General features: G+C 42.6%; 1 protein-coding gene across 1 annotated transcript in view; it reads right to left on the bottom strand.

Annotated features, from left to right (window-relative positions):
• MAN2A1 (mannosidase alpha class 2A member 1) overlaps positions 1 to 13,017 on the bottom strand; it is a 208,106-nt gene that overhangs the window by 15,661 nt on the left and 179,428 nt on the right. Inside the window, exons 19-20 of the mRNA XM_055565880.1 lie at positions 10,658 to 10,791; positions 1,188 to 1,382 (exon numbers count right to left, since the gene is read on the bottom strand). Of these exons, the coding sequence (XP_055421855.1) occupies positions 1,188 to 1,382; positions 10,658 to 10,791 (329 nt within the window). The remainder of the gene's footprint in view (positions 1 to 1,187; positions 1,383 to 10,657; positions 10,792 to 13,017) is intronic.

Here is a 13,017-nt window from a genome sequence, read left to right as displayed (position 1 = left end):
ATTACCATCTAACATGTGTTCTCTGAGTTTTGATCTTCAGTTTTCCCCTCATACTAGAATCTAAGCTTCAGAAAGGCAGGGCTCTTGTCTGCTTGGTTCATGGCTGCGCCCCTTAGTTCCTGTAGTGGTAACTGGCACATAGCAGTTCACTCATGCGATCCTCTGTGTACCCGTGACACGGGGGTACACACACAGGCCTCTAACATCCACTTGTATTCGTCATTACTCGTCACATGTATTCTCGTGCACACTCAGACAAAAGTTCCCCATTGTGGACGTCCAGTTTTAAAGCACTAAGTGTCCAAATTTGTATGTACTGATCCTTCCTTTATTTGATACGCTTCAGTTTTTTATTCTTAAGCTAAACATTTTTTCCCTCTTATGCTGTCTTTGAACATGAACACTCTCTTCTTTTCACATGCAGGTAATTTTTTTATATTTCTCACAGAATCCATAACCACTTACTATTTCCAGCTAAGTGTATGTCAATCCACAATATCAAAACAGCTCTACAAAACATAAAAATGCCAAACCTCTCATCTTTTTTTTTTCCCCCACAAATGCAATCTGACTTTAAAATTAGGCATATAGGTAAACCCAAGCAATCTGAGTTAACATTCCATACCTAACAAAATCTTCCCTTGTTACTTCCTCTAACATATCTTTATACCTCTCCTACATAGCTGGTTTCTCAATGCTAAGTTTTAGGAGTATTTTAGGATTTTTTATATTTTTAGGAGAACAGATACAAATGTACAAAGCCTCTGGTACAGAAATAATTAAACACTGTGCTTTCTGTCTCTCTAACTCCTGAGAAACACTGGCGAATAGGCAGAAACAAACGGCAAACACCAGCAGAGCTGACCTCCAGGCCTCGCTCTCCTTGTTCTTCCACCTACTAGTGATGTGACCTCAGGCCAGCTTCAGCTTCTTTATCTGTAAATAGAAGCTGATTCTTCCCGATCTGCTCACCACACAGGACTTTTATGAGAATAAAATAAGTCTAAGGACATTCTCTAAACTGCACAGCAACAGTCAGACGAAAGGCACAACGACGCTGCCCGAAGGCGCAGTGGGCTTAATCACCCCCTGAAGCAAGAGCGAGCCTCACGGTGTTCTCATTCCCACGCCTCATGCCACGTATAATACAAAAAGGCAGTTTTTCATAGATATACTTGGGGATATACCTTCGACTGCACTGTCCTCAGGTTAACCAGGTGAATGTCACAGGGCAAAGGTGACATTAAGGGAGAGAATCCACCCAGCAGCTGAAGGGTGGGCACGGGGACCTTTTCTGTCATTGGGAAGACAGGGTGATTCAGGAAAGAAGACGTTATGTGGCTAAGGAGGGAAGGGTAACTGACTGCCTTCTGGTCTTCTTCCTGTCAAGAGAAAACAAGAATGTGTAACAGTTAGATATCTGCAATTCTCATAGTATTAACTGAATCAGCAGGCAGGGTTCAGACAGGAAAGAAATATAAAAATATATTAATACTTTGGTTTCACTATATTTTATAAATAAGTTTAGACAATGCACAGCAGATTACCAAGTTCAGTTCTAAGCAATAGAAGAAAACAGTGCCCACTTAACATTAACTTCCATGTGTAGAAACCTCTCCTCTGCACTGCTTTAAAACTAGAAGTCTCGAGAACATTTCCAAAAACATTCTAGGACAAGGAATTAGTTTATATGAAGATTCTTTCTCAGCCTACCACAAAACTCTTACAGTGGACAGATTAGGATGTTCACATATCTTGTACATCATCAAATGTTGTCTCTTTTCCCTCAGGTTTTATCTATCATATTCTCATGGTTTCATTTATACATTTGACTAGACTGTGAAGTTATATACCAATCCAAAATTATGTTCTATAAGTTCTATATATAGAACTTTATATGAAAATTTTTATATACATATTCTATATATAAAATATATAAAGTTATGTTCTACCCAATGATAGGATTTTTAAAAAAAAAACAAAACAAAACAAATAAGGCTTTAAAATAACACAGGTAGCATATCTATATCATCTATTGTCTTTAAATTTGGTAAAATCATTGCCAGATGTTTTGCTTTACCTTATTCCAAAAGCTGGAACTACTACACCTGTTACAGAATAGTTATCACACATTTACATGGTGTACAATTATTCAGCATAGTTTTAAAATACTTTAGTCTTTGCTATGGTGTGTGGTTACAGATAAGCATTTCAGCACGTTCAAACATTAAGTAAATCTACCAGGACTGGGGAATATACATATGGTAGATGACATACACAATTAATTAAATCAGTGACTAAGTAGAATCTTAACCAAAAATGTCTAAGGTGTAAAAGCAGACCCAGAAAAGCACTAAGAAAAAAACATAATTTATGTAGAAAGGCCTTGTGATCACCAACAACACTTGGGGATATTTCCATTTTGCATTGTATTTTTGGAAATGACTATTTCACTGATATCTTCTGATTTTGCATATTTTTTAATAGATGGCTCAAATAAAAGGTTTGACAACTTATCTGTGTGAAAAGAAAGATTTATAGAAGATAGAGAGCTTAAAATTCAGAATGTCAGATTAGCGCTGAACAGAGGGTGTTAGCAAAGAGTGGTGAACATCTTGCCAGCAGCAAACTATAGATGTCGTTACAATTCAGGCTATGAATAGAGGAAAAAAAAATTAAGGCAACAGAGGGACACTACAATATTAAGATACTGACGAAAAACATTAGGTAAAAAATATTAAGTTAAAAAATTTATCCATCCCACACTCTTTTTTAAGGAAAGATTAAATAAAGTATATAAAATAATATCCTTCAACAACATTGAAATTTAATGCAGCTTGTAGAGTAACATGAAGAGAGAGGGAACATTTTCAATAAGAAGCTTTAAATGGACTCAAAGATCAAAGGACTTCATAATCTAGGTCAGGACTGCTGACAAAACCACTTTTGAGTAATAAAAGATAAAAGCTTCTTACAGAAAGGAAAACACCTGCTTTATCAGATTCAGAGGCATTAAATCCCTTCTAGGTCAAGACACGTTCAGAAAAGCTCTCTGGCTTTGTTCTGTGCTCTTGGAGGAATCCTTGGACACTTCAGTGAGATGGTCGGATACTAACTGATAGATTATCTATACCTTAGAAGTAATAATGTGCAAATCTAGTACTCCTTCAAACCCTAATCAGTTCTCCCGACCTTCAGATTGACCAGACATCAGAGTGGCTTGGGAAACTTTTATGAAACCTAGATCCTTGGACCTGAACCGAAATCTACTGAATCGGAAGTCTACGGGGGGGCCTGGGAAGGTCAAGTTAAAAGCCCCGTGTGCCTGTGGCAGGCAGGCCACTCTGCTCTGCTGGCCTGTATGATGCAGGAACTGCCACCGCAGCGCCCTCCCAACCTTTCAGAGCAAACAGCGCTCACTCTGGAATTAAAAGTATAAGCCTTACCGTTGAACTAATTTAGGATAAAAAAAAAAAAAAAAGATGCAGACTCAGAAGCACGTTAAGGAAAAGTCTTGCCAAATAATACACTGTCGTGAATGTAAGTACTTTGGGCATTCAAGAGCTGTGCTATTTATGTTCTCCTAAGCAAGAAAGGAAGAGAAGTTTACGTAAGAGTTGTGGTTCAGTGCCAGAAGAGCCCCGAGAACACAAACATTTCTGGACGCGGGCCAGGCAGGATGAGACAAAGACTCAGGCACAGCACCATGATTCACACACCTTCTTAACAGCTTTATAGCAATAAGGGGCTCAACAATATATTTAACTGTGAAGCTATCACTACTTTGATTAACCTCCTAGAAAGGTAATCTTTGAACCATAACCTTGATGATACACTCAAAATTTATAAAATATATTTGCTATAGGAATTTTTTACATGTTTGTGTAACCTATAAACCAGTGTTACAATAAATGATATACTACTACTACAAACATTATTTGGTTTCTTGTAGGTTGGGAGGTTTCAGACTGTCTAGGTCTGGCTTTCTCTCCGCAGCCTACCTGAGATTAAAGAGAATTTCTAGCACATTCTGATGCAAACCACATTAAGTTGAGATCTTCTCCACTGGGTTTAAGCCCTTATTTCATAAGTCAGAACTTCTTGCCAGGCTCCTTGGTGTCCCTCATTAAGCCCACTTGAGTTATCCACTGCCTAAACATCAAAGCTTTCCATTTCATCTACATAAAAACCTGCTAAATTATTAAGAAAGAGATCATTCTTTTTAGTCACCCTTGTTTATTTAGAATGACCTGACATAATGAGAACCAGATAAATGTTGATAATTAATTAATTTATTAATTATATTAACAAGCAATGAAATATAAATGAATGAGAGAAAATTACTGTAGGAGAAAGAATGGGGTGAAAAGACAAACAGGGAGAAGGAGAGAGAAAGAATGAAAATATACAGAGTGGTAAGATTTAGTGTAGAGCTGAAGCCTAGCAATATATAGGCCAAGTTACCCTATTAGACATAGAATACACCCTCTCCCAACAACACAAGAGATGACTCTACACATAGACATCACCAGATGGTCAACACCAAAATAACACTGATTATATTCTTTGCAGTCGAAGATGGAGAAACTCTATACAATCAGCAAAAACAAGACCAGGTGCTGACTGTAGCTCACATCATGAACTCCTTCTTGCCAAATTCTGACTTAAATTGAAGAAAATAGGGAAAACCTTAGACCATTCAGATATTACCCAAATAAAATCCCTTACGATTAAACAGCAGAAGTGACAAACAGATTCAAGGGATCAGATCTGATAGACAGAGTGCCTGAAGAACTACGGACGGAGGTCCGTGACATTGTACAGGAGGCAGTGATCAAGACCATCCCCAAGAAAAAGAAATGCAAAGGCAAAATGGTTGTCTGAGGAGGCCTTACAAATAGCTGTGAAAACAAGAGAAGTGAAAAGCAAAGGAGAAAAGGAAAGATCTGAAAGCAGAGTTGCAAAGAATAGCAAGGAGATAAGAAAGCCTTCCTCAGTGATCAAAGAAATAGATAAAAACAATACAATGGCAAAGACTAGAGATCTCTTCAAGAAAATTAGGGATGCTAATGGAACATTTCATGCAAAGATGGGCTCGATAAAGGACAGAAATGGTATGGACCTAAAAGAAGCAGAAGATATTAAGAAGAGGTGGCAAGAATACACAGAAGAACGAGACAAAAAAGATCTTCATGACCCAGATAACCACAATGGTGTGATCACTCTCCTAGAGCCAGACATCCTGGAGTCCAAAGTCAAGTGGGCCTTAGGAAACATCACTACAAACAAAGCTAGTGGAGGTGATGGAATTTCAGTTGAGCTATTTCAAATCCTAAAAGATGATGCTGTGAAAGTGCTGCACTCAATATGCCAGCAAATTTGGAAAACTTAGCAGTGGCCACAGGACTGGAAAAGGTCAGTTTTCATTCCAATCCCTAAGAAAAGCAATGCCAAAGAATGATCAAACTACCACACAATTGCACACATCTCACATACTAGTAAAGTAATGCTCAAAATTCTCCAAGTGAGGCTTCAACAGTATGTGAATCAAAAACTTCCAGATGTTCAAGCTGGATTTAGAAAAGGCAGTGGAACCAGAGATCAAATTGCCAACATCTGCTAGATCATCAAAAAAGCGAGAGAGTTCCAAAAAGCACCTACTTCTGCTTTATTGACTATGCCAAAGTCTTTGACTGTGTGGATCACAACAAAGTGTGGAAAATTCTTCAAGACATGGAAATACCAGACCACCTTACCTGCCTCCTCAGAAATCTGTACATAGGTCAAGAAGCAACAGTTACATCCAGACATGAAACAATGGACTGCTTCCAAATTGGGAAAGGAGTACGTCAAGGCTGTATATTGTCACCTTGCTTATTTAACTTATATGCAGAGTACATCATTCAAAACACTGGGCTGGATGAAGCACAAGCTGGAGTCAAGATTGCTGGGAGAAATATCAATAACCTCAGATATGCAGATGACACTACCTTTATGGCAGAAAGTGAAGAAGATCGAAAGAGCCTCTTGATGAAGGTGAAAGAGGAGAGTGAAAAAGCTGGCTTAAGACTAAGATCATGGCATCCAGTCCCATCACTTCATGACAGACAGATGGGGAAACAATGGAAATAGTGACAGAGTTTATTTTCTTGGGCTCCAACATCACTGCAGATGGTGACTGCAGCCATGAAATTAAAAGACACTTGCTCCTTGGAAGAAACTCTATTTGTCTAGGTTAGCATATTAAAACCTAGACAGCATATTAAAAAGCAGAGATACTACTTTCCCGACAAGGTCCATCTAGTCAAAGCCATGGTTTTTCCAGTAGTTATGTATGGATGTGACAGTTGGACCAGAAAGAAGGCTGGGCGCCAAAGATTTGATGCTTTTGAACTGTGGTGTTGGAGAAGACTCTTGAGAGTTCCATGGACTGCAAAGAGATCAAACCAATCAATCTGAAAGGAAATCAGTCCTGAATACTCAATGGATGAACTGATGCTTAAACTGAAGCTACAACAGTTTGGCCACCTGATGCGAAGAACGGACTCACTGGAAAAGACCCTGATGCTGGGAAAGATCGAAGGCAGGAGGAGAAGGGGACGACAGAGGATGAGATGGCTGGATGGCATCACCGACTCGATGGACAGGGGTTTGGGTGGACTCCGGGAGGTGGACAGGGAGGCCTGGCGTGCTGCAGTCCACGGGGCTGCAAAGAGCTGGACACAACTGAGTGACTGGAGTGACTGGCCCTACTAGACATGTTGTGGCGGCTCCATATGGCATTAAAATAGTGTTTGTTTTTCAGTCCTCTCAAGAGAAAAAAAAATAACCCAGGAGATTTCATATTTAAAATTATCGAAATGACTACAGTAATGAAAACTTATCCAAACAGATACTTTTTTTTTTTACCCCAAGCACTGGGAAATGAAGTCCCACTGGGCCCCCAACCTCGAGGAGAAGCAGCCATGTGGGGCTGCACTATGGCTCTGACGTGGGCCAGGCAGCCATCCTCATGCTCAGCAGGCCCTCTGGTCACCTAACATAAGCATCTCCCTTAAACCTGACCAGCCTCCTTCTTGCTATCGTTTCCTGGAGCCCAGTCAGCACCTGTGATTGTCACCTGATGGCTCCAAAATCCCTCTCCTTATATGTAAAGAACTGGTGTCCAGAAGCAAAACGACCCAACTGCGACACATGAGTGTTACACATGAGTGTTACACATGAACTGCGACACATGAGTGCCTCCAGTGCAATGTTTCTAGCTCACTGTCCCCTTTACTATTATTTTAGTTGCCAGCAGGAAGGGTAGGAAGTAGGGGTCGAAGAAATAAATCCTAAGACGTCAACGCTAATGAGATAATTTCTATTTTGTTCTTCTGCTGAGCCTTGGGCGTCATTACTGTGAAAGACCTCACACAGTGGCAGTCCTCCGCTGGGCATGTACACCTCTCCCAGTGATGTTTGTCATTCCAATCTTGTTCTCACTGCCTCTGCAAAGGCCTCGAGAACACGATGCTTCCATTTAGTCATCCAGGAGTATCACCATGAGGATCCAGCAGGTTCAAAGCTTCCCACTAAAAAGCCTTCCTTTCCAGGGAATGTCTCCCCATGTCAATTTCTACCATCGACATTTTAGTCATTAGTCTAGTTGAAAATAAAAACACTTTCTAGAAAATTTAAGTTACATGATATGTAACATTTCTTAATCAAATGTCATTTTAATTAATTTCACTAGAAATTAAAATGCATCTACTCTTCTCTGGCTCATTTTTTATTTAAAAGAAACTATTGACTTAAGCCCAAGAATCTATAGTTGAGCAAAAGACGAATTTAACCAAGACAGGATTATAAAAACTCTGCATCAAACTGAAATCAATCACTATGCAAAGAGTTTTGAATGAGAATAAACAAATTATTTAACTTCTAAATGACAGCTTTATAGATCTGACATAAAAAAATTCTTATTGCTATAGTTAACAGAAGTTTTGTAAATTAGTATCTGTGGAGAGAAACTCATCAGCCAGAAGCATTTCAGGAGAAGCAAACGACAGCAGCCGCCAGCACCCAGACGAGGACTGCTGTATGCCACTTTAGTCCTAAACTAAGCTATCTTGTCAGTAATTGATTTAAACCATGAGTCCCAAGAACTGGTATAAATATTGACATGTAAAGGGGATATTAAAACCTTTTTCCTAAAAGATTCTAAATACGGAGACAATTGTTTGCCTTAATTAGCTGCTGCCATTTCACTAAACCAACCAGTATTTTATTTATAAAATGCCTACCGCGGGCCAGGAGGCCGGGCGGGGCACATGCAGACGATGCAGACACGTCCCTGGAATCCAGGGGGGACGGAACGCTGCCAGGGCGACCGGCAGTGAGCAGTGACTGCGGTAAGGACAGCGGGGCAGCGTGCTCTCCCAGCTCAGGCACTGCCGCTCTTGTGTGCTCGTGCATGCAACACACACTGGGTGTCTGCTGTGCCAGAAACCATCCTAGAAGCAGACGGAGATGCGACTCTTAAGCCCACAGGAGGAGAAGGACAATGACCACACAACCACACACACAGGAAACGTGCATGATTCTGAGGGCGGTTCGAATCTGGTCAAGCCGAAGAAGCTGCTGAAGGAGACTCAGATCTGAACGCCTAATTACGAAGAATCGCTGGGTAGAGACTGAAAGGCATGTGCAAAGGTGCGGGGAAGGCCCGGCGCACAGGAAGCGCTGAGGCCTGAGGGAAAGCAGCTGGCGCAGGGCGGGAACAGGGAGACCACGCATCAGTAGAGGAGGAGGCGGGACAGGCAGGGCCGCGAGCAGGGGGCTCCGCGAGCAGGGGGCTCCGCGAGCCACGGTCGGGAGCAACGCGAAGGCAGAGCCGGGAAGCAGGGCACTGTGGGACAGACTCGGCTTCGAAAACAAAGCTGCTGCTCACTGAGTTCAGAGCAGACAGGGCAGAAAGAAGACGGCGGGGGGGGTTGCGCACAGCCTACCTCCAGAAAACACAAGATGCTAGTTAAAATTAGAGTTGTCGAAGCAATCAAGTTTGTAGATTTGAAATATTTAGGCAGCGATACAGCCTAAATGACGGTGAAGACTGCGGTGCAAAGACAGCAGGTGGGGGAGAACGTCCACCAGGGACGACCCTCAGCGGCCTGGGCTGCATGGAAAGCAGTGCTGGTTATCAGAGAGGGGGCACTTGGAAGGGGGCGATCAGGACCGTGGTTCTGAGTGTGTCAGGCTTGAGATGCGCTTAGAAACGCACAAAGAAATGCCAGGAAGCAACCAGATGGGTGGGTCTCAAGGCGAGAGGTGAAACTGAAGCTGAGGGTTTGTATCTGTCAGTTCCAGCTGATGCGGAGGAATAACACACAAAGTGAGGAAAGGGGAAGGCCCGGGGCTGAGCCTCGAGGGCTCTAATATTTAAAGCTGAATACAGAGCTATCGGAGAGAGAGACAGAAAGAACCGTCCCAGAGGCAGGAGGAAAACCAGGTACGCAGGGCCCACGGGAGCCTTGGCTCGGCAGTGTTTCAGGACCTGACAACGGTCAGTGTCAGATGCTGCTGCGCGAGGAGGTAAGATGACGACCGACCACACCCGCTGGGGCGAGCGGCCCCGGAGCCGAAGAGCCGAATCCCGCCCGGAGCACAGCGGCACGAGGGGAGAGGGCACCAACGCAGCCCGGCAGCCCGGCCTCAGCGCGGAGGGGCCGGTGCAGGGAGACGCGGGTGAGAGGCTGGGCGTCAGCTGCGTGTGGGTTTGTGTTTAACAGAAGAAAACAAACCGTGCTTACAAGCCAGCAGAAAGGCTGTAGGGGCAGGGCCGCGGACGCAGGGAGGATGACTAACGAAGGGCCCTGGGGAGGGCGATGGGTCGGCTCCAGGACGGCAGAGGACCTGCCGAGGAGGAGAGGAGGTCAGCACAGGGAGATGGAGGCGGGGAGCAGACGCCCGGGGTCCAGGACCGGGAGCCCCTAGAGCGCTGCTCCATCTGCAAGGCGGATGGGAGGCCACCGGCTGCACAGAGCAGAGAGGTCTGACGGTTGGTGCAGACAGCCAGAGAACAGAGCAAGAAGGAGGAGGGCCGCGTCGGGGGCCCCTGAGGTGGGGGCCTGCAGTCTGCGGGGGTTCCGGGGGGAACTGGTGCTGCCTTCTCAAGGAGTATATTGTCAGGTGAGTTCATGCCCAACAGAGTTTTTGCCAGACTCTCTGCACAGAATGCTGGATTTTTGCTTTGAGAAATGAAAACTGAACAAGAAAGCAGACAAGTAAATCCACTTTCAATAGATGAGTCTAAGACTAGCATGAGTGCACTAAAGTTTCAAATACATTTACTGATCAAACTTAATCTCCTAAGTATATGACTAAGGTCTATTCTTTAGACTGAACTCTTGCTTCTGTCAAAGTAATTTCAGGAAATTTTATCCAAACTGATTGCTTAACATTATTTTATATCTACATAATAATCAAAACAAAAAATAAAATGCCTAAATATGAATCTTACATGATACATATAACTGAAGTTCTCTTTCTTGTGAATATAGGCTAAGTCTAATATAAAGACATCTCAATATTGGAAAATGCAAAATATAAAGTATAAGGTCCCATTTTTGGATGGCAAAGAACAGTCAACACTGGGACATGAGAGCTGCTTTCCTACCGTATTCACGACACTTCTCTTTTCTAGGAGTATTCGAAATAAATTAGCTGTAATCTTGTTATCATGGACACCTTGCTCAAGGCCACGATTATCATCTTGCATGAGTCTTCGATCCATGATAACTTCAATCTGACCTAGCAAACAAGGAAACAAACAGGCTAGGGTTATTCACTGAGAAGCTCACAAATATAAAGCAGAGTCTAGACGTACGCTTCCCCTCCAGTCGGGGAAGCCATGGGGTTCCTTTCAATAACAGCTCAGAGCATTTAGTATAAATTCACAAAACAGGACTGTATTTCTTCTTGTCTTCATCAGCATTTTGTAAAATCTGATAAGAAATTTAAATGGGATAGAAGAGATCAAAATGAAAGTAAAACTTAAAAATATTGATCAACAGAATAAAGGCCTCCAAATTTTTAGCAACAGCATTTGGAATTGAAAAATGTTTATGAGGTTCATTAAGAAATAGATATATCACACATGGAGTAATAAGAAAAATACAGAAAGACAGATCTAAAAAGGATCTGAAGTAACATTTTAGGTTACTTGATGTGTGGAGATTCTCTGAAGCCCGAGGATTTGGGGACACCCATTGTGTAATCCCTTCCCTCTCTGATACTGTATTAGTGATTTCCCAGTGGTCTTTTCTCCTTTAGCTCAAAAAGTTGTTATATTTGGTTCCTCTGTTTGCTATGCAGTAATTCTACAACTCCTCTAGTTTAGGCTATAACCCTAATAGTTAGGTTATGAAATTACAAACTAAAAGAAGATCACCAGAGACATATTTATATGTCTAAGATTATACAAAAAAAAAAAAACCATTAAAGTTATACTACCTTAAATATATTGGAGAAGGAAATGGCAATCCACTCCAGTGTTCTTGCCTGGAGAACTCAATGAGCAGAGGAGCCTGGTGGGCTACAGTCCATGAGATCACAAAGAGTCGGACACGACTAAGTAACACACACACACACACACACTTAAATATATATATTCACCTACCCATCCATTAATATTTGCTACTGTACTGAGCAATCACTTGGAGTAAAAGGAAAATGTATAGACTGTGTTAGTAACTATTATGCTCGCATAGGTAAACCAAATGTGGTTCCTCCTTCCGGTTTGGGTAACAAGCACATGAAGTTACCATGGTGGGTTAGAGTTGCTGTTGTCACTTTCTCCACACTTTCTAAGACAGTTGTCTAGAAGGTGCTGCTCAGGCCCTGGGGCTAATTGTCCCCATGCTTGTCTCGAGTTCTACCACTTCACATCCAAGGTAGTCTATCAATCTCTCGGTCCTTTCTCAGTCTTCTCCCTGACTTCAAATATTAGCCCACACACTATGTGACACATAGTAAGCTCCTCGCCTATACTCAAGTTGCTTTTATGTCTGGAGTTATGCAAACTCGAGGGTGCCTGGGCGTCTATTGCAGGGTCTTTACCAGAGAAGTGAGACAACTGTTAGATGCATGACTACTTGAAGCCTAAGGTCCAGTCCCCTATGCTGCAAGTCACTGCAGTCCTGTCCAACTCTGTGAGACCCCAGTGTGGAGCCCAAATTGGGGAACTTTAGGCAGCGTTTAAAAGTGGGTAGCTCAGGAGTCGTATCTGACACCAATAGGTTTTACATTCTGATTATTAAAAAATTATGTCAACATTTACAGAATGGGCAACTTCTTGTAAAATTCCAGATGGGCTTTTTGTGAAAAGCTGAAGAAGGTGACGACGCTGGGCCAGTTCCCCACAGCAACAAGGTCTGTACACCGGGGGGTGTGCTCTGCAATTCACCCAAATCTCAGCACTCCCTACTGGATCCCCGAGGTGAGGCCATTTTTATTTTTATAACTGCATTCATGTCTGGGTGACATGATCTCAGGATTTTGTGTAATGAAGGCCACAAGGAAAAATGATCGACAGTAAAGTTTCCTGTGTATGGAGTACAGAATGTATGCATATGCCCAGCATGAAATGACCACGCCAGGCAAGTACTCTCACTCATGACCTGCCCAGCTCTGTGACACACTTGTCTTACAACTCTTAGTATGTAAGCAAAGAGGAGCAACTGACATGTAAATAATTAAAAACAGGTATTATGAAGGACAAGTCTCCCAATAGAAAGTTTCCCAGACAACAACCAGCGTCTGCCATCTCTCTCCTCCTCCCCCCAGTCTCGGTCCGTCTGGCGTCTATGCAGTCGTGTCTGCCGCCTCTTTATCGCCATGTCCGTATCATCTCTGCTCCCTTTTTCCTTTCAGGCGGCAGCATCCTAGGAGGACGTGACTCAGAAAAGGACCTAAGTTTGAACTGCAACTTCCCCTTTTGGCAACCCTGGCTAATTTATTAATATCTAAACTTCAAAT

This window comes from Bubalus kerabau, chromosome 1 (genome assembly GCF_029407905.1).
Source record: "Bubalus kerabau isolate K-KA32 ecotype Philippines breed swamp buffalo chromosome 1, PCC_UOA_SB_1v2, whole genome shotgun sequence".
In the NCBI taxonomy this organism is placed as follows: Eukaryota; Metazoa; Chordata; class Mammalia; order Artiodactyla; family Bovidae; genus Bubalus; species Bubalus kerabau.
This window is presented reverse-complemented; position numbering and strand designations above follow the sequence as displayed.